The sequence below is a fragment of the Ambystoma mexicanum genome, chromosome 4q (assembly GCF_040938575.1).
Source record: "Ambystoma mexicanum isolate Mex_15411 chromosome 4q, UKY_AmexF1_1, whole genome shotgun sequence".
Lineage (NCBI taxonomy): Eukaryota > Metazoa > Chordata > Amphibia > Caudata > Ambystomatidae > Ambystoma > Ambystoma mexicanum.
Window position 1 is genome coordinate 193258927 of NC_090928.1, and position 21592 is coordinate 193280518.

General features: G+C 43.0%; 1 protein-coding gene across 3 annotated transcripts in view; it reads left to right on the plus strand.

Annotated features, from left to right (window-relative positions):
• PDE10A (phosphodiesterase 10A) overlaps positions 1–21592 on the plus strand; it is a 1126451-nt gene that overhangs the window by 728248 nt on the left and 376611 nt on the right. For all 3 annotated transcript variants that reach the window (XM_069607718.1, XM_069607719.1, XM_069607720.1), the window contains exon 9: positions 3807–3865. In XM_069607718.1, coding sequence (XP_069463819.1) covers positions 3807–3865 — 59 coding nt within the window. The remainder of the gene's footprint in view (positions 1–3806; positions 3866–21592) is intronic.

The window sequence follows — 21592 nt, forward strand, 5'->3', positions numbered from 1 at the left end:
TTTGCGGAGAGCACTGAATCCGGGATGGAGAGGGTCGGGGCATAAATTGTACAAATATGATTAGGGGTCGGGGGTCGCTTCTCCTGGGTGGTAATGACCCCTATTCCATCGTCCATGCATGTGGCAAACTTTGCTTTGAAGTTGTAAGTGTGAATCTGTAAGACATCCTTCCTGTGAGATAAGCCAGAAACCAACATTGGTTGGTCCTAGAGCCAGTGTCCCAAATGCATTCCCCGCTGTGCATCAATGTGTGTTTATGGGGAGTGCCAGCATTCTCTCATTTTAACAGCTGTACGGCTCAATGCAGGGTCACGTGTTACAGTGGCGTCCTACAGGTAGTTCTATCTCCTGACACCATGGCTCAGTAAATTATATCAATTTGGAGTTGAGCTGGTAGAAGTGCAACAGTTCTCACTTTGAAGTACTGGTGGATTTTTTAACCATATTGTACGAGCACAGCATCCTGACAGCTTTGTGGTATGTAGTAAGTCCATAATGAGCGAGCAGCTTGTAATTACAACTTCCAGGGCAAAATCCGATTAGCTGGTCACTATGATTGAACATGTGTTGTACATTATAAAGGGCCACGCCACTGTCAGAGTGGTGCATTCTTTCTATGCGGAACAGTGACATGCAAAACTGCATGAGTGTGCAGAATTCCATTTTAGGTTCTCCAATTAGCCATGTTGACCTGCGTTGTTGAGTCTGACAGAGCAGGATTTGCAGGATGAATTTTATAGTCTATTTTTATTCTAGCCTTTTCAGATCACAGGCGAGCTTGATGAGAAGTGCTTGAATAGGCGAGATGAAAAGATAAGGGAAAGCAATGGGCTGGATCGTTGAGCCCACGCTTGGATTCAAACGGAGTGGGCACTGCCAGTGCCAGCTTCTGTCCTGATTGGCCACCACTTTGGGCCTATGGCCGAGAGAATCAAGTATTCGCTCTCTGCCACTTTGAGGGGTACATGCCATGGAATATAGTTGATCGTGTTAAAAGCTGTTTACGCTTTTGCCCAGCTTCTTCACCTCTCTTAGGTGGTTGTGTGCACATATTTCTACAACATCTGCGGGCATGAGCTTGAACACTCGAGATGTGCAAACTGTAGTTTCTTACTAATCCACATGTTTGTCCTGTAGTCGGATCCGTGCAGACCCTCTGGGCCACCTTATTATGATCCAGTGTGTGGCTGTGGTGGTAGACCATATTGTCATGCGTCAGGATCTTGAAGTAGGTACATTATTTTTCCAACTAGACATCCCCTCTTATTAGAGAAAGCCCTATGCCTGAAATGTACTCCCAGCCAAGAGAGAAATAAAATACTTAAATTGGAGGAGATAATACCCACAGTTTAGTCCAAGGTTTGCATTAATGCCCTGCTGATCAATTTCTAATGCTTCTCAAAAAGAGGGCCTGTGTTCAATCTAACTTTGTAAAGTACACTTGCTGGAATTCAGAACACGGTTACGCGACATTTTGTAGCGCCAAATTGATTTTTTTTCAGGCAGTCTCTGAAAGCCAAATATGCTTGAATTTCTTAAATCAATTGGTCTGGCGTTGTGCTATTCTGAAGACGTGGCAGATCATGTACTCATTGAGTGCCACTGTGGAAGCCTACAAACGCACTGCATAACTTTTATGTGGGTGTGTCACATGATGGTGATTTATTTTTCATTGTTGCGTCGCATGTGTCAAAGTTTCCTGCCCGTTTGGGTGAAGTGTGGGGGTGACCATAGATCCTGGTTATCACCTCCTGTTCAGTAATGCAGGCCCCGGGGAGATGTGTGAAGAATGCCCTGTTCCACCACACTCTGACTGCATGGCAAGGGCTTCCCACTTATTAATGCTTACAGTCAGACTTTAACACAGCGGCGGACATGCAAGATGTGAGCAGCACCAACCTAGCTAAACTCCATTAGATAAATTCCCTGCAGGGCCTGTTGATTGCGCAAACAGAAGTTGCGGGTTGTGCAACTTGCACAGTTGGACAACCGCATAATAAAACAAACCTATCCCATTCTTTAAAACCGAAACCCACACACCTGAGAGAATGGAGGTCATGGGAGGCGGGGCCAGGCCAGGCCCAATAAGCCATGGAAGTCTGCAGACGAGTGTGGGAGTCTAGAGGGAGCAGTGGTGCATATAATTAGCAATTTAGCAGCAGAAGGAACTGAAATGCAGAGGAAGCTGCTGCTGTGGAGAAGGCTGGAGGTCTGAGAAGGTCATTTGTCAAGAGCAGAGCTTGGGGCCCTCAGGAGGAGGAGATATTTTATTTTTGATTTTATTGTTCATTTGTAACGCGCTTAATACCAGCGAGTGGTTTCTAAGTGAGGGATTGGGATTCGAATCTGTGTTGTGCCTTGTTGTCTTGCTTCCAAGACAAATGCATTGCCCCTGAGCTATCCTTCCTCCCCCGCTTCATACCAGCGAATATTACCAGATGGCAGGACATGAGGAGGGGGGGGGAGAATTGAAGACTGAGAAGGAGGGGGGGGGGATTTGATGTAGGAGGAGTTGAAAACAGGAAAGGATGAGGAGGGGGTTAAAGCCAGAGGAGGGATATATCAGAAGAAGACAGTCGCTAGTGATGGCTTGCATAAGAAGGCATAACCTAGGTATGCTTTAACAGAGAGGTGGAACCCCAGGTACATTATTCGCCTGGTTATTGAGTGGAGGAGGAACATGGAGGTGGCAAACCAGCGCAGCAGTGTAGAGATGGTTAGGCAGAGTGGTGAAGGTGTATTTAAAAGGCCCTTGGGATCTAAATTATTGTGGTATGGTGAGGATCTATAGAGTGGTGGTTGTTAGAGTATAGACCAGTCACCTTGACGGAGAGTCGGTAGACTGGAGCCCACAGTCCGTTGGTCAATCCCTTTGGCCCAGTCTTGGTGAAACCTCTCTGGCCGTGTCTGGCAGCAAACATCCCAGTCTCCATCTACTACCTAGGCCTTATGTGTGGGTGCAACTCTGTCCAGTCACCCAGACAGAAGGGCTTTTCAAGGAAGCTAAGAAGAAAACCAAGAAGAAAATCAGAAAGGATCAAGGCTGATCTAATAGGGGAAAGAAGTGCAGAGGACATTTAAACTCCCTAGACTCCGAGTCCGGATAGCAAGACTGTTTGATCTCAGATTCTTTTAAATTTGTCTTTTAAACCTGGAGAAGACATCCTATTAGTTTTGTCACCCATTGGTTTCGAATGAGGGATGGGAAACCAGCCGAACCCCTTAATAGATTGCGCTATATGCAGACCTTTCCTGGTTTCAAGAGACGTGGCCCACCGAACCAAAAGCCGATTTCCATTCATCAGGCCCTCGATGGTATGCTAAGCTTTTCCGCTGTTGAGAAGGGAAAGAGGCGGGCGTTAAGTGGGGCAAGAGACCGTTTTGATGAGAAAATTGCACAATTTCCACTGACCATCCTGAATAAAGATACGTTCTAAACATTGTGAGTGGTGTCTCTGTATCTGCAGACCTTGTGACGTACCTCAGCACCTATAATTCTGTGGATTTATTCCTTTGCAAAAAATATTGACACCTCTTGAAATCTATTGCAATAAGGGGAAGCAATCATGTAATGGAGCCATAAGGGTCATCTTATCTTATGTTCACCTAGTACTAACTAGGCGTACATTTGACATTAACTACCACCCTTGTGGTTAATCACATTGCCTGACACTGTCATTCTAAAACCACAATGCATGGCTATACACGAAGGAAACTGAATGCAAGACGTGTAACATGTTCTATGTGCATAGAGGAAGCAAAGTTTATTCTGTTAATGTTTTCTACGTGTTGGTATTACATTCTAGGTCTGCAGGGGCCTTGCAAAGCAGACGGAGCTCAACGACTTCCTTCTTGATGTATCCAAGTAAGTGTTTCAAATGTGGCGTAAGACGTTGCTGATTAAGGATGTGCGTGCTTGCACTTTTAAAACTGGAATTTGGCCGGGGTATTCTGGTGGCACGTGCAAGCTGCTACGTTCTTGTACTTAGGACCATCAAGAATTTACTTGCTGGAAATAGGTGATGAAAGTAACAAAATGTTTTTTTGAACAAATGTAATGTTTCTGGCAATGTATAGTGCACGCAACACATAATTAATGGGTCTAGATGCCAAAAAACAACAAGTTTGGACTCAGAAATTATTGAATGTATTTCTCAGATACTTCTAGAATACTCTGCAGAAGACAAGGGAGGTTTTATTTGGAGAATGGCATCGAGTCATAAGTAGCTAGTGCCTAAAGTCTTTAGAGTTTTGGTTGGCCCAAAAGAAAAAGAAAAGCAATCTCAGGATAATTCTTGATTTAAGAAAGATGAAGGAATCGGAATTGCTTATTTACCTTATGTTTTTGTAATGCCATTGGGCTGTATCAATCATGTCTTCCACTGCCCACACCTGGTTGCTTGCTTGCTTACTTTCTGCATTAGTACAAAGCATGATCATAATCTGTTCACCCGTCATGGGTAGCTAGCTCCTACCACTATCTGATCATCGAATGCTTTTGGCCTGAAGAATCCTCTTCAAAAATGGTTTCTGTAGTGGCTGCCCACCTCGGGAGGGTGGGTGCTCTGATATTTCAAGTTATGTCACCAACGTAGGAACAACTTTCTAGCCGCACAATTTTCAGGATCTTCTCGACTTATTTTGTGGCCTTATCAAACATCGAATGGATGGCGGAGCGATGCTTCGGACATCTGCCAGTACCCCCCTGAATTCTTTTCGTGCAACTATCTGGTTTGTCAGCATCACCCAAGGAAGTCCCTGTTATTTAGATATTCTAGTGTCTCTTGCGGTAACTAGTGGGAGGTAACCTCCCTAGACACACAACTGCAGTTAATGAATTTTAAAATAATTCTTTATTCCAAAGGAACCTTCCAGCAGCATCCCAGTGCCAACGTTTCTCTTAAGGTTATTCTAGGTACTACTCTGTCAATGTCTTTAAATATGTTGTGAACGGAAGAAAGGGCAGGGGCAACGCGCTGGTCTTGGAGGCAAGACCACACAGAGCAACAGAGGTTCAAATCCCGGATCCGTGCTTAGAAACCGAACTCTGTTATGGTGTTAGGCGCGTTATAAAAAAACAATTAAATACACAGGATGTCTTCTGATTGTTTTGTGTGGTGGTATTTTCTCTTCAACCCATCTATCTCCCTGCATTACCCAAAGGCATCTATGCCCTTGCTAAAAATAAAAAAGCAAAGGGAACACTTGGCTATTACCTTTGCCCAGTGTTATATCAATCCATTAATTGTTCTATTTCATTGGGAGGACTCCTTTAAAAAAAAAAAAAAAAAAAGAATAGACGCCTTTCAGTTCCCCAACATCAGCAGACACTCAGAACATCTAGGAGCGTTAAACAGATGGAACCCCTCAACCCTATTGAATGACTTTTCTGCAACAAGAGAGAGTCGGCACTCCTTGTATAGTCTTTGTAGATGTCTCCACACCAGCTGCCTAAAGCACTTGATGTGACTAAAATCTCATTTTTGTTTATTTTATTGGTGCTATCGGTTGCACATACTCAACCTTACACAAAATATAAATACAATCCACATTACACAATACAAGGCTTAATTTACAAAAAAGATTACAATACACAGCAATTCATCAGCATACAAACTTGTTCAAAATACAATATTATAGTTAACATTTGAAAGCTGACCTAATTAAAAGGACAATATAGCTAACCTTAATAGCATGTCACCACCCATAAGTGCTTACCATCTGATGACCACTAGACCCGCCAAATGAAGTAGTCGTGTTACAGCAAGAGTCATGGTTGAATCCTCACCACTTGATAGTCGGCAGAATTATTCCACCAAATTCAAGTAGTCTGGGTTATGTACATGTAAACCCAGCTACCATGTTCGATTCACTTGTCAAAATGGACAGTCAACCAAAATGTGGTCTCTGGTCTGCACAACCTCTTCGTTCAAACATAGAGCACAACTTTGAAGTTTCATGCCTGCAGGTGATCTAATGCATCGAATTTCACCCGTAGGTAACAAGTTTAACCCGTATCTTAAAAATTGGGTTTGCCAATAGGTATTTGGGAACTTTTTCAAATGCTTTCGAATAGTACCCAGCGGCTTGTCACCCAATGAAAGAGATCGATACAACTTTGAGGATCTCATTTTGGTCAGTGTCTGCATCCAGTCACACTCAAACAGCTTCTTTTTTTTACAGCCATTGGGTTGCAGACTAAATCACTGCCTGTCTGGTTACAATTTTCCTGCAACAAATCGGCAAACCTTTTAAAATGTAACAAAGGTTAACATTTCGTACACCTCATGGCTACCCGAAGAAAAAACTTGTTCTACAGTTTAACCAATTTTATTCAGAATGGTTTATAGACGTCCATGAAAAGCCTTTAGCACCAGAAAACAACCTGTGTATATGGTCCCTTATAGTGCCCTTAACCGCTTTCATGCCGCTCAAATCTGGAGGGGAGACCCTTCTGTTCTGATGTATTTTGGTAGGAGTCTGACCTCTGCTTTTTTTTATGGTGTTCTCTGATGCCAGTAGGTCATGAAAGTACATTGTGAATGCCTTGTTAAGGGTCTACCAACCAGCTCTTGAAATTCCATTTTGGTCCTCAATAGCTTTGACCATCTGCTTGACCAGGAGCAAAGTTTCGGTTTGCGAGCTACTAGCCAGGCATAAAGAAATCACTGGTTACCTCATTTCTAACATATACACACAGCACACAATTTCCTTCTCACCAAGAGTCAATTGTCACTAGTGGATGGCTAGTGGCAAGTGTACATTTTGAGCCTTCTGCTTGCCTATATATACTTACAGCCTGATTCATGGAATTATTTGCGTGTAAAATGCAGATTTGCACGCCATTCTGCCCGAAAATCCCCACTTGAGGTATGGGGATTTTCGGGCAGAATGCCGTGCAAATCTGTGTTTACGCGAAATAATTCCATGAATCGGGGGCTAAGAGTCCTGTCTTCATAGTTCTTTGTTCATGCGTTATTTTGGCCTTTTGGAGTTAATAGAATGCTTTATTGGAAAGAGTACCATCATTTGTCATTGCTTTCATTTTCCAATTTAGTTTGCTTGTGAGTTTCTCTACTCCCATTACCATGATGGAACTTTGGCTACCTTTCAGAGTATACATTCTTTAGAATTCTGGCCTAAATGAAGGTCTATTCATATTCCAATAATCCACTCTCGGGCTACCTTGTCATAGCTATTCCCTCACTGAGCTGTTTCCAGTGGAGTTTTTACCCTTCAGACATGGTTAATTACTGCCAGATCACTGCCTTGTTGTTCTAGGGAAAACTTCTTGAGAAATGTGCAGCACTTCAGCTTTCCCAGCACTTATTCAAACACCATCTTTTTTCGGGATTATCAATCTGGTTTCCGTCCTTGCTGTTGCACTGAGCCAGCTGAACTGCAGATGTTGGATGATGCCATAGGTGTGCTGGGCTCTGAGGGGCCTTTCTTTTATTCTTCCTTGATCTCTCGGATGTGTTTGATACGGTCAGCTGCTTGGGTGATTTTGCCCTGGCTTGGTTCACCTCCGACCTTGTCCGCTGTGGTGTTCCTCAAGGCGTGATATTGTCCATGTTTAATGGCTACATGGAATCTCTGGGAGATCTGGCGACTGGGTTGGGACTAAGGGTGCTCCGGTATGCGGGTGGCCTGTGGATCTAGCTTTAAACATTACTGCTTTTCACTCCAGGATTTTTCAGAAGCTGCTCTTCAAGAGTGGAATGTGCTTCCAACGGTCTTTCGCCACCTTCCAGCCCTCTTGGCTTTAAAGACCCATCTTCTTCAGCAGGTATATTCCTAATGGGCAGTGTATGCTGTCTATTGTATTTGTATGTTATATTCTGCACTGTTTTACTATAGATGTTTTAAGTTGCGATTGCTACATTTTTATCTTGGATTGTTTCTTTTAATCCTGTTTTACACTCTTTCGTGGTGTATGTTGACTGTACAGAACTCGGGCCCAGGGCAACTCGACCCAAGCACCTTGGGCCAGTGTGAACTTTATAACACTTTTAAATTAATACAATGTATGATGCTGAAGGGTGGTTCTTTCTTCTGCATGAAACGTGGGAGTTATTTTCTTTTATAACTTCCCACCTCTTTCCACTGTAGTTGTATGTGGTCTTCTTTCTCCCCATTCTCGAGGTTCAGGCATATCAGTGGTCCTCGGAGGATCTGCGTTAAGTGCACTGTCCCTTTTGCAGTTTTGAGAATTTTTGAGAATCTTATCCTTCCCTTGTTAGCTAGTTCAGTTGCATGTGTAATGGATGGGATCATACAGAATAATTCTGAGTCCAAATAACCAAACCAACTCAGGAAGATGGCAAAGTACGGTTTTATTAACAATGATCTAAACAGGGAGTTTACAACGAACATCAACGGACGTACGCTCAGTCTCTCAGCGATCTTTACACAACCCATAGATATTAAACCAAAAATATGTCAAAGGTGATTTCATACTATGTGGCAATAATGAAAAACCTATCAAGGGTCGGATTGGCTAAGGGGAACATCTAAGTATACTTTTCTATAGGAACTAGGATTGTGATTGGCTGTCCACTATCAGGTGGACAACATATGCCTACCTCTAAAACATCTCATCTTCAGAAACATTAGATACAGTTTCTCATTGGTCTTGAAACTATAAGGTCCTTAGTTGTATGGATAAATATAATTAGTTGGCATGCTTGTTCCAGGTCCGGAACATTCCATTCACATAGCTGCACGTAAACCCAGATGCAGGTGCAAGGAGATGGGGTATGACACTACCCCACCACCCAATTAGCCCAGCATCTCTCATCGCCCATGCCTTCTGGAATGAAGATTGTCTTTGAACTTGGCCTTGCAAAGTATACTTGTCTTTTAGAATGCAAAGGAATGAGAGGACTCACTATTGTGTTCTGGGACTCCAGTTCGAACTCTATTTTCATCCTTGGCTCATGTGACAGGAGACCATGATTTTGTCCATTTTGCAGGTTTTAAATGCTCTAAATGAATTAAACTTGGCACGCTTGTGTTCTTTCTTTGCACCTTAACAAGGGATGATTCATCCTCTGCACGTTCGGTCATTTCCAGACTAGATTGCTGACCTTGGCTGCTTCAGTCTTGACTCCAAGCTACACAGCCTCGTCTTAAAGCTCCACAATTCTGCTTATTCTTGCTGAGACAAAGTTTTCCCTTCCCTCTTCATGGGGCCTAGCTTAATAAATTCATGATACCGATGTCCAGCTTCTACATAATGGCAGCTTTGCCTGCGTTCTATTCACTGTGTACAGCCAGTTTCTATGATGACTTGGTCTACCTTGCATTTCAGCATCTGTCAATGTATTGAACGGTTGTTTGTTTTTAAAAAAGATTTTTAGCACTTTGTGCACATGTAATCTTTTTTGTTCGTATTTTAAAAGTTCACTTGATTCTTTACTTCGTCATTTAGTTTCCTTAGGATCTATACATCCTCTTGTCAGTATGTTGTCATGATGCCTACCCCCGGGGACCCAGACCAAGTCCAGCAACCCTGGAAGCAGGCATCAAGTTATTCTAAGCAAGCCCAACAACCCCTGCTAGGGGCTATTTGGGTGCAGGCCTGGCGCCTATGGCGCCAGGCTCATATGGAGAGTCAGTCCTGGCGCCATAGGCGCCAGGCTCATAGATTAAAACTTACCTGATGCAGACCGTGCTGCAAACTCACCTGATGCAGACCATGCTGCAAGAGCTCCAAGTCAAAAGAGGCTTGGAAGGGACTACTTTACGTAGGGACAATTTTTTTTACTCGGGTGGGGCTGGGGAGGAATACTTACCTGGGACTACTTTGGGGGCTATTTAAACCACGCCCGAAGAGCAGCACACGCTTCGCGTTATTCTGCATCCAGCAGCGTACCGCTCACCGTGCCTGCAAGTCTGCATCCAGTCTTCTGCCACGCCCGCCTCGAGTCTGCAGCTCCTAGAAAAAGGGAGAAAGAAGGAGAAAAGGTTAGAACAAGAGCAATACCTTTGATCCTTACCTGAATTCCCGATCCATCGCGCCTTCGAGCTGGAAGAAAAGTTATTTTATGCGCGTTGCCTCGCCTGCTGCAGCGCCGCGCTGAACTCACTGGCCTTCGCAGCATCTTCACATTCCACCGCATCCTTCTGCATGTTCCCGCCGCACTCCGGCACCTAAGGGGAAGACAAGAACAGCAAGGTGAGCCAAGGGAATACACAGAGGCAATATTAGTTACCCCCATAGACTTACCTGATTTTATCACCGGGGGTACTATTCCTCTTCATGGGTCGGTGCAGCTTCCACTGCATTCTTGCCGAACCCCGGCCCCTAAGGGGAAACAAAAGGACAGCAAGGTGAAACAAAGGGACAAACAAGGGGAAACCTCCTCACCACAATAGACTTACCTGATTTTACCGCCAGAGGCATTATTCCCAGAGACTTCATACTTTCTCTCAGCGCCTGAATAAGGGAGAAAGCAACAGGTTAAATATGGACATTATTTTATCGAACTGTGTTGGATAATACAAATCCTTACCTGAATATTACCGGTCGCTAGGGTCAAGCTGCAACCGGCAAGGAATCGGACAGAGTGAAAGTCAGACATTTGAACTCTTACGAACTACATACTTACGGCGTCTTGCCGGGACTCTGAGTCAATATTCTGGAATTCACCAATTCCTTCAAGCCAGTGAAGCAACTGGTTATCTACGCGCCCCTGCGCTCAGTGCAGGATGGAAAGCTCATCTTTCCAAACCATCAGGTGAGACTCTAAGAGGGGACATCAAAGGTGATCAGTGGGGAGATCAGCAGGGGTGGGGGGGGTTAACGCTCAACTCCACGGGTGGTAAATTCCCTTTCTCCATTTGCAGAAGAATATTCCTACGGGCCAAGCAAACAAAGCTAGGTGGGCCAGTCCAGTCCGTCATCTCGGCACTACGTGTCACATTGGTGGAGACCGCAGCTGTCCAGTTCAGATTGACGCCCCTGTGGGAGCTAGGTGAGCGGAACATATGTTGGCACCCCATGCATACTTTTTATGATGTCACTAGCTTCTTGTCTTTGCTCTTTCTTATATTCCTTCAAGGAGTTCCTCACTTAGGTTATCATCACTTGGCGGGGATACATTCGATAGGGTTGTCTCAACGGGTATATTCTTTCAAACACACACTGCGGTATAGGCACAATGGCTGGCGTTAAACACGCACAGTCTCATGTCTCGAACATATGGGAGGAAGGGGTGCAGGGTCTCCTGCAAAGGTATGCAGAAGCTCCTCTACATTTCCCCCCTCTGGTCGAGTCCTCGACCACCTCAGAGTGTTTCTGCATCCTGGTATTTTCTCATGCAGTGTTTCTTGGGTGTCCATATTTTCATCACACCCCTCACGGTGCCTCCTGATTTGACATGTTCATTTACACTCTGTAGTTACATTGTCCATTCGGGGTACAATAGACCCATCATCCCACATACTTATGATTCCTTGTATACAGACACTTTGTTGCCTCCAGTGCTTCGATGCATGCCTTTATATATTCTCTGACAGCGTAGTCAGTCAGCTTCTTGGTGTTTGGTTCATATTTGGCATCAATCAAGATCTTCATTTATACTACCTTTTTTGCCGTTTTCTTGCTTTGGGCAGTCACCAGCAGAATCCAAACATTACTAGCACCAGTATTACTCAAAGAACATTGTATAGATTCACCAACCAATGCGGAATCCATGAAAACAAGGAGGTAAATCAACTATCATCTTCATTGTCATCTGTCTCCTCTTCCATCTCGGTTTGCAGGTCTGTCAACATCGATATGGCCTCTGCCAAGGTTCCCATTCTGGCCATCGTGAGAAGGTTTAAATGTACAACATGATGGCCCAATTTTGGCACAAACTCCTTCCATCTCTGTGATCATATCAAGGACATAGCTATTCTGGAGGACATCAATCATGTGGCCCTCAGCTCTTCTTTAATGGTGTTGACTCCCTTTATGGTAGCATTGATTGTCTGCAAAAGCTCCCATCTGGTGATTTGCAACCATTTGGCGTTCACCACTGTTTGAATTCCAGCCATGAATATAAATGTCATTATCATAGCAGTCTTGCTGGATAACTTGTGCTCATCACGAATGCTTTCATATGCTGTTATTGATTTGCCCGAGAAATAATGTTTTCTTTTCATCTGCTGGAGTTCAAGCGATCTTCTTTTTCTCAAATGGTAGGAACTGCACATACCTTTGCAACAGGGAAACCTACCGTATGGACTTCATTCAATTTGTTATCCAAAGAGCCAAGATCAAATTTATCTCTTAATGGGAGAGCATTTATGTTCTAAATGTTTAAACATTGAGAATGGCACACAAACTTACAAATAAAACAAATGTAAATAGTGATTTACACTTTGTACTATTCATTATAGGGAAATCCTTGTACTGAAAGTATTCAATGGGCAAGAATACTTTATGGATGGTTATCTGAATGCAACATATGACAGGACATTACTTATATAGACACGGAAGGAACTAAGTGAGAAGCAATTATTGTAACATTTTCCCCATTAACTCAGTCCTCAATTATTGATTCACACATGTCATCAACCACAATAATCATAATTCCAGCACTGGTTTAATCACTATTCCAAATTGGCAACACAAATATCAATGATGTATTCAACACTAGGGTGATATGTACTGGTGTTACTTTGAGGTGCTGTCCGCACATGAGTTTTGCATGATTATACAATATCATTCACAATTAGTTTTATTAACCTACTGCCTTTATGTTCCCTCTTGCCATTTTCCTGCGACAAATCACATTGATTTCTTAGAATTTGGTATGTGACTTTCATCTTATTTGTATGATGCAAACAATAATGCTGTAAAATATTCTATGATACACTCTTGGACAAACTGCAATATTACTCACAACATCGATGTGCACATTTTAACATCATTTGTTAATGTCTTCAATATTATCAGCCTTGAAAACGACGCTTATGTCGAAACACGTGTCGGCTGATGAAGTGTGTTAATAAACCTCACCTATATATGGACTTATGATTTGTTTAACCAAGACTTGTCAAATACTGAATACTACTGATTAGATGCAGGAGGTAGCGCGACTTGCGGGTCATCATCTCCTTAAGCGCTCTATAATCATGTTTTCTTCATTAATCATTTTTAATACAATCATAGTTTCTTTTACATTTGTAACTGTAAAATGTTTTCAATTATAGCAATGAGTCGTCTTCTCGTTACTGGACCATTTTTTGGATCCTGTAAAAAGGTGTGAACATTAACTTCTCTCCTAAAAAGAGATATATGTATGAACACAAAGTGAGCAACTACAAGCTGATGAGCATCACTATTGGCAGGTATCCTATGTTTTCATCACCTAAAACTGATATTCTCTATGAAATGAATCCAATTTCTGATCAAGAACTGACGTTTAGGCATAATTCTGATGTATTATTCACAGCTTCAATATATTTCTAAAAGTTCCTTTGAACCTCTGGAATGTCTCCGCAAGTCCTTGCACTTCCTGCTAAGATATAGGAGTGTCTATTGAATTCCAGTCCAAATAATGTATGTGTTAGTCGCTCTTTGCCTTATCATCCTTCTTAGTCAACGATCAAGTCTGCACATGTGGAAATTCTTATTATCTTGCTTCTAGATCAGCAACAGTGGGAGGGAGGGTCTTGCCTTCATAAATCTTCACGTCATTCATATGCAACCAAGATAGTCTTCCCGAAACCTTAACAGTAGAAGGGCAAACTTCCTCAACAGGGAATGGGCCATTAAAGAGTCTTGTGCCACTTCCGGGTAAACTTTTTAATCAGCATCAGGTCCCCAACATTTAACTTAGGTGGTGGTAATAGTTCACTTGGATTCATTGCCCAATTATCTTCTTCCATGTTCCTAGACCTTCCTCCCCGATGCTTGACTTGATCTGAAATGAAAGAAATACTTGTAGTCATACATGTCAAATAATCATGCGTTTCATCACCTAGAGTTTTGGCTATACTCTGGGCATCACTCCTGATCCAAGACGGATGTGTAAGGGGTGTTCTCATTCGGCGCACTGTTACTAGCTCATAAGGGGTGAGGTGGTGGTTCCACCCTGGCTTATTCTGAAGGTCATCTAAGGCCAGGGGTAGGCAATACAGCCATCCCTTTTTCAAAGTCAATTTGATCTTGGCGATCCTCTTTGAGGAGGCCGTTCAGTCTCTCACATTTCTCTTTTGCTTGTGGATGATGCACAGTAGAAAACTTGTGATTTATAGATAATAAAAGCCCTATTTGTTCGAAAGGCTGATTGACAAAATGTGGCCCATTATCAGATCTTAATACTTTGCACACACCACACCTCAGGAAAACTTTGCATACTAAAAACTTTGCTGCATAAGTGGCATCAGGTTATGCATATGAATCTGCTTCGATGCACCTAGAGAAGGGGCACACCACCACTAATAGATACCTATATCCATTACATGTTTGCAACTGACCATTTGGTCGAGGTAGTACTCCTCTAATCATTCTCAGTGTATGCCCAGCAGGAAACATTTGGCACATGATGCAATTCACCATAAACAGTGCAACGTGTTCCAAAAAATTAGGAAATAACCAGTCTTCAGAAATATTGGCAGCAAGACTGTCTCGTTACATGCACGGGGTAATGCAGCATTCAAGCTAGATTTTAAACAAAGTTACGGCCATCACTGGCTTTCCAGTGCTTTCCTGTCACCATAAAGCTTCAGTGCTCTTCGTTCCTGCAAGAGATAGTCTGATTGTTTAGTATGCGCTCTGCATTTTATGACTGCCATTGCTACTGGGAGTTGCAGTGCCTTAATGAGCCTATCCAGTAAGGACGCATGCTGCACTGGAGCGCTGTCTGTGCGGCGATAGCCCCTCTTCCAACGTGACATCCTGCATGTACGGTTGACGTCACATAGGCAGAGTCCCTGTACACCGTCACTTCCTGTCCTTCATGTTTCTCAAGCGCGACAATGAGCACTACTAATTCTGCTGCTTGCGCTGAAAAATTAGACGGTAGCCTTGCACTCGCCACCACCTCAAATTCTCCATTTAATCTGTCTTGCTACTGTGGCACCTGAATGCCTTTCCCCAATAGTCTGATACATTTTTGAAGACCCATCAATAAAAGAATTTCCCCTCACGCCAAAGAATTCTTTCACACAGGGTATATCAACATAAAATTCAACATAATTGGCACAGTCATGCACATGATCACCTTCTACGGGTTCAGCTACGAATGTGGCTGGGTTCACCATTTTACATCTTACAATTTTAATTGTTGGGTTAGAAATCATTACCTCATAAACTGAAGCTCTCGGGATGTCAATATGCCCTTGGGTTTCTCTAGAATGGCAAATAGGGGATGCTCCACGTAAAGGGTCATAGAACAGCCCATGACAATACTTGTGGACTTCTCAATTGCAAACGTGGCAGCTGCCAAAGATTGGTCACAAGGGAAGTGTCCTCTCATAACTGGGTCTAAAATCCTGCTGTAATATGCCAAAGGTTTGTACCCCAATATTGTCCTTTGTGTAAGCACTGCTGTCATTACTGACCCATTTGTGTGTGAAAACAAATAAAATTCCTCACTTTAATTGGGAATTCCTAAAACGGGGGCAGTACAAATTGCTCTTTTCAACTCCCCAAATTCTTCCTTCATTTCTTCGATCCATTCTATTTTTGTTTTACCAACTTGTGTTTTCTTTAATGCTTGGAGAAGTGGCTTTGTGTACATGCTTTAATCAAACACCCACACTCTAATGTAATTGCACAAAACCAAGAACTGTTGCATCTGTGTAAGTGTATTCAGTTTTGGTGTTTTCATGATTGCCTCAGCTCTCTCAGGTGTCACATTCTTTCCTTCATGCAAAATTAACTGACCTATGTACAACACCTCTTCATGGCAATACTGAAATTTCTTCTTTGTCCACCTTATATCCTTTGCCTGCTAAAATAGTCATTGGTTGGATAGAGTCCTGCCTACACTCATCGTCTGTGGTGCTGCAAATCAATGTCATCTACGTACTGTATCACCGCACTCTTAAGATAAATATTGCCTAGATCGAGGAGTACTCGCAATACCGTTGAGGCAAACAAGTATGTTTTATTCTCTTTTATCTAAATGTAAAGGAAGTCAAGTCTTGTGATTCTTTGTGCAACGGGATCCAGAAAAACACATTTTTCAAATCGATCACCATGAAGTACTGTGCCTCAACTGGAATGCTGTACAATGTTGTCGCAGGATTAGGAACTAAAGGAAACTCTGCCTCTACAATCTGGTTAAGGGGTCGCAAATCCTGGATGAATCCCCCCTTTAGATTTATTTATCGGATACACTGCAGTATTGCACAATGACTCTGATGGCACCAGAATCCCCTGATTCATCAGTGCTGAAATGTACCTTCATCAGCTTCTCAAGACATAGGGTACTATTTTGCTCGGGGTAAAATTTCTCCTGGCATAAGTTTTATTTTAACCTCCCCTAACCACTTCAATAAACCTATGTCATAGGGGCCTGTGGTCCATAGGGCACTCGGCACCTTTTCAAGATCCTCCTGAAAAAATGCTGGTCGTTGCTGCATCATTGCCATTCTTTGTGGGACTTCCCTTTTTTCTATCCTTATCCGGTATGCAATGCTCAGGAAGAACACCACTTTGGTCTTCCCTGAACACATCGTCATCGGTTGTGTCAGTCTGTACCCCTCCTCAAGAGCTATCACTCTGCTCCATGGTCTACCCTTGTCTATCCCTTCAAGCATTGCCATATCTTTGTACAATAGCTGATTCTTGGCACCCCCGCCAGTCCTCTATCACACTTGTCTCAGGGCCCTACACCCCACCCACACTCATTGCACTTGAGAAATTACCCCAAGAGAGTGGCTCTCTGCACTTATTCCAGTCCCAACCAACTGGGTGCACTTGATCCTCCCCCTCCCTGTGACCCTCTGTGTCTTGCTCGATCCATGCACACTGTGCCTTAGAATGTCTGTTCTGTTCTCCCTTGTCTTCTCCTCTTAATTGCACAGTTAAAACTGCAGAATCGCCGTTAGGCCCCTTTGCTGTAGCACCAACTGTTAAATGTATCTCTTACGCACTAACTCTGCCTGTGCAGACTATTATCGTCTCAGAAATTCAAGGGCTCTGAGCGACTGTTGTTTTTTGCCCATGCTCCCACCCCTGCTTGAGTGCTTTGAAACACTTGCCTGTGTATAGGTACTATATAAATAAACAATACCATAACATTCAAACTCTATAGGAATAGTCTGTCCACCTTCCTCATCCATAGGTATTTGTGGTCTAAATAAAAACTCATCGGGTATCCTCGCAATCTTCCCTAACAGGCCAGGTAGCCATGTCAAGAAAATGCTTACTCTGTTTAGAAAAATCTCTGGATCTACTGGAACGCCTCGCAGAGCCACTTGGCCTGTGAACGCCAGTATGAAATCTTCCACATTTAAATAGTGTATTCCTGGAGTGGGGCACACTATTCCTTGATCAGTAAATGAAAGTCATGTTAAGTTTTGTTTTTAAATCTCTTCCTAAGATGTTAACTGGTGTCTGTCGTGAATAGAACAAAGGAACGGACATGTCACGTTTCTTTATGGGGGTCTGCTAATTTAACAGTAAAAGGAACTAAATTCATAGCTCCAGAGAACCCTTACCTGACATTGGATATTTTCCCTCTTTTATACACGAACAAGTTGCTCCAGTGTCTACAAAAAATAAAGATTTGCCTCCTATCATCACATCGACCCTTGGTTCCTCATGGGGGTCTGGTGTCACAGATAGTACTGAACACATCAAGTCCCCCTGTGAGCTGCCCTAGTGTGGGTACAAGCTCATCCCTGTGAAATGATTTCCTCCTACCATAGTGACACCTCCTATTCTAGGCGTCAATACCTGTCCTGTGTTCACATACTGCTGTGTCTGCATAGGGGCTTGTTCCGACTGCCCCTGTGGTGGATGCATTTGTCCTTGCTGTGGCACCTGCTATACTTGCAGTGCTTGTGCCTGATAAGATGTGTGATATTGGGCAAAGCCCTCTCTGGTTTGTGTGCTGTAAGGCAGAGGATAACCTGTCCCCCCCTCCTCTGGAAAACTGACCATTTTGTACACTCCCTCTGCTCTCGTATACGTGCGCAATATGTCCTGTCATTCCACAATTGGTTGCTTGTCTTTATGCCTAAATAATTTATAAAGAATCAACATATATCGAATTTTTGATAACAAAAAATTTGAAAGAGAATGCCCTTTTTTGTTTAGTTTGGGGGTGTCCTCCCGCCAGTCCCCCATTTCCCACCCCTAAAAACCCACCCCAACCATGTCCCAAAAATATTTAACCATTTACCTCACCCCTAAATGCTTTCCGTCGAGGCACAGAGACTGTGTTGGTCTCAGTCGTTGACGATTTGGCCCGTCTGGTAGATCAGGGTGGGGTGGGGGCCCTGATTTTGTTAGATCTGTCAGCAGCGTTTGACACCGTTGATCACCCAACCCTGATCACCTCTTTCCTCTGCAGGCCTCTCTGGTCAAGTGCTGGCCTGGTTATCTTTATTTTTGGCGGGCGTGCCCAGTCTGTGTTTCTTCCTCCCTTTTTCTCTCCCTCGGTTCCTTTGTATGGACTGCCTTCTGTTTTGTTCTATGTCTTCATCTATTTCCCTTTGCTTTCTCGCATCCCTTCCAACTCTTTCTACTCCCCTGTCTTCGTTCTTCCCTCCTTACTCCTTCCCTTCTTTGCTCTTCTTCCCTTCATCTCTGTAATCTTTTATCCCTAACCATTTGTGCTTCTTTCTTTCCTTTCTGTCCCTCTCTTCTATCGTTCTTTTGTCTAGTGTCGTACTTTCTTTGCTTCTCTGCCCGTTTTTCATCTTATTCTTGTTTTCCCTATATTTCTGTTCTCGTCATTTCCTTCTTTGCTCATCTTCCTTTAATCTCCTCTTCCCTTATCCTTCCTCTCTTGTTTGTCCTCATCTTCTCTTTGCCTAACTTCTTCGATAATTTTCCCATCTATCTTAAGTAATATCTGTCCTCCCATCCATTCATTTTGTATGAGTGTTACCGCGTCAGCCTCATCTTTTTCTCCTTTCCATCTCTTGATTTCTCTGTATATATCTGTTGACAAATTCAACTGTTTGCTTCTTTTTTCCTTTTCTTGTATGAATTTACAAATATCTTCCTTTCTCTTATTCTCTTCCGGACCATCGTCACTACTGTAAACAGGGGGTTCCTATATCGAATTACTATACCCGTCGCTGCTCTTAATTCCTTTAAATGATACACTCCTATCTCTTCCGTAGCAACACTCTTTACTTCAGGCAAGGTAATGGGAGCTGAGGGCTCCACGCCTTCCCCATTATGCTGATTAAGCATCCACTCCTCAGGTTGCGGGTCTTCTTTTTCCTATTGGTACATCTTCCAAAGTTCTAAAATTGCTAATCTTTTCTCTAATTTCTTCCCTGTGTACGCGGCGCACAAGTATGTGGTCATGTGTTGCAAAACCGCTTTTGACAATGATCCCCTTTGTGGCCTTGGCATGAATATTTTATCTACTGTGACCTTTACTCATTCTGCACTTTACTGTTTGAGCGTGGGCCCGTATTTTGGCAGTGTCTTGCATAGGTGCATGAGAGGAGTGCCCTCCATAATGACAAGTCTCAATTGACTGTTAATAGTTACCAGATTGTTCAATAAACTTAAATCACCACTTTTAAAGTTTTAAAAAACAATTATGAGCATGCACCATAAATCGCTGCTCAATCCTCTTATTCCAATGACCTATCTATTCTTTTGATTGGCGGCAATAGTCTTGCTACATTTTCTTTAATCACTGTTACTTTTCAACTCTCCACAATTCTATCACTCCTCCATACTTTATTCAACAAACAGCATTTGGATTTGTTACACATTATAAAACAGTGATCACCTTCCCGCTTATTTCTCATTTATAAATATGGGGTACTCTTATCTCGCCTTTACTTTACCATCAACAGGGTTTGAGATGTCCCCTTACACGGTCCTGACCTGTGCATTTATTTTCTATTTTACTCCCGTTGGAGTTTGAAATGTCTCCTTCTAATTCCCTTGAATTAGGACTCCTAGGCGCTATCTTCTATCTTCACAATATTTCCCGTTACTCCAGATTATCACAATCATGTCCTTTTTATATTGCCATTCCCCTTAGTCTACTTACCATTCGTTAATCGACTTGAGCCGTTCGGGATCAACTCCTCATTCAATCTGACCACTTTGCTTTCTGTCTGCAGAGCACCCGTGGAAACCGAGCAGGGATTTCTTCAAAGGGGGACCTGCCCACTGTCTCGGTTCTTCTTGCAAGTTTATTTCTATTGGGCCGCTCTCCACAGGAAAACGTGCGATCTTCCTGCTAATGGCAGAGGATGCCCGATCGTCCTAAACTCTGGAGCAGAACTAGTTTGGATCTTTAAACCATCCTCTGCTACCACGTGAATTTAGGGCCCTTTAGAAACGTGCATATGTAATGGATGGGATCAAACAGAATAATTCTGAGTCCAAATAACTGAGCCAACGCAGGGAGATGGCAAAGTACTGTTTTATTAACAATTATCTAAAGCGGAGAGTTTACAAGAACATCAACAGACGTACAGTCGCTCAGTGATCTTTACACAAAGCATATACTTTATAACAAAAATAAATCAAAGGTAATATACTACGTAGCAATAATAAAAAACCTATCAATGGTCTGGATTGGCTAAGGGGATCATCCAAGTATACTTTTCTATAGGAACTTGGATTGTGATTGGCTGTCCACTATCAGGTGGACAACAAATGCCTACCTCCTAAAACATGTAATCTTCAGAAACATTATATACATAGTTTCTCATTGGTCTTCAATCTATAAGGTCATTCGTTATATAGACTAATGCAATTGGTCGGCACGCTTGTGCCAGGTCTGGAACATTAGATTCACTTAGCAGCACATAAGCCCAGACCAAGGTGCAAGGAGATGGGGGGAGATGTGGCATGACACTACTTCACCACCCAATTATCTCAGCATCTCTCTTTGCCCATGCCTTCTGCCATGAAGATTGTCTTTCAACTTGGCCTTGCAAAGTATCATTGTCTTTTAGAATGCATAGGTGTGAGAGCACTCATGTTCTCGGACTCCAAGTTCGAATTTCATCCTTGGATTGCATCACAGGAGACCATGATTTGGTCCATTTTGCAGGTTTTAAATGCTCTAAATAAATTAAACTTGGCACTCTTGGTGTTCTTTCTTTGCACCGTAACCAGGGACGATTAATCCTCTGCATGTTCACTCATTTCCAGAATAGATAGCTGGCCTTGGCTGTGCCAGTCTTGACTCCAAGCCAGACATCCTCGTTTTACAGCTCCACAATTCTGCCTATTCTTGCTGCAACAGTTTTCCCTTCCCTCTTCATGGGTACTGGCTTACTAAATTCATGATATCGATGTCCAGCTTCTACATAACGGTGGCTTTGCCTGCGTCCTATTCACTACGTATAGCCAGCTTCTATGATGACTTGGTCTACCTTGCGTTTCAGCATCTGTACATTTATTGAATGGTTGATTTTCTGCAGCACTTTGTGC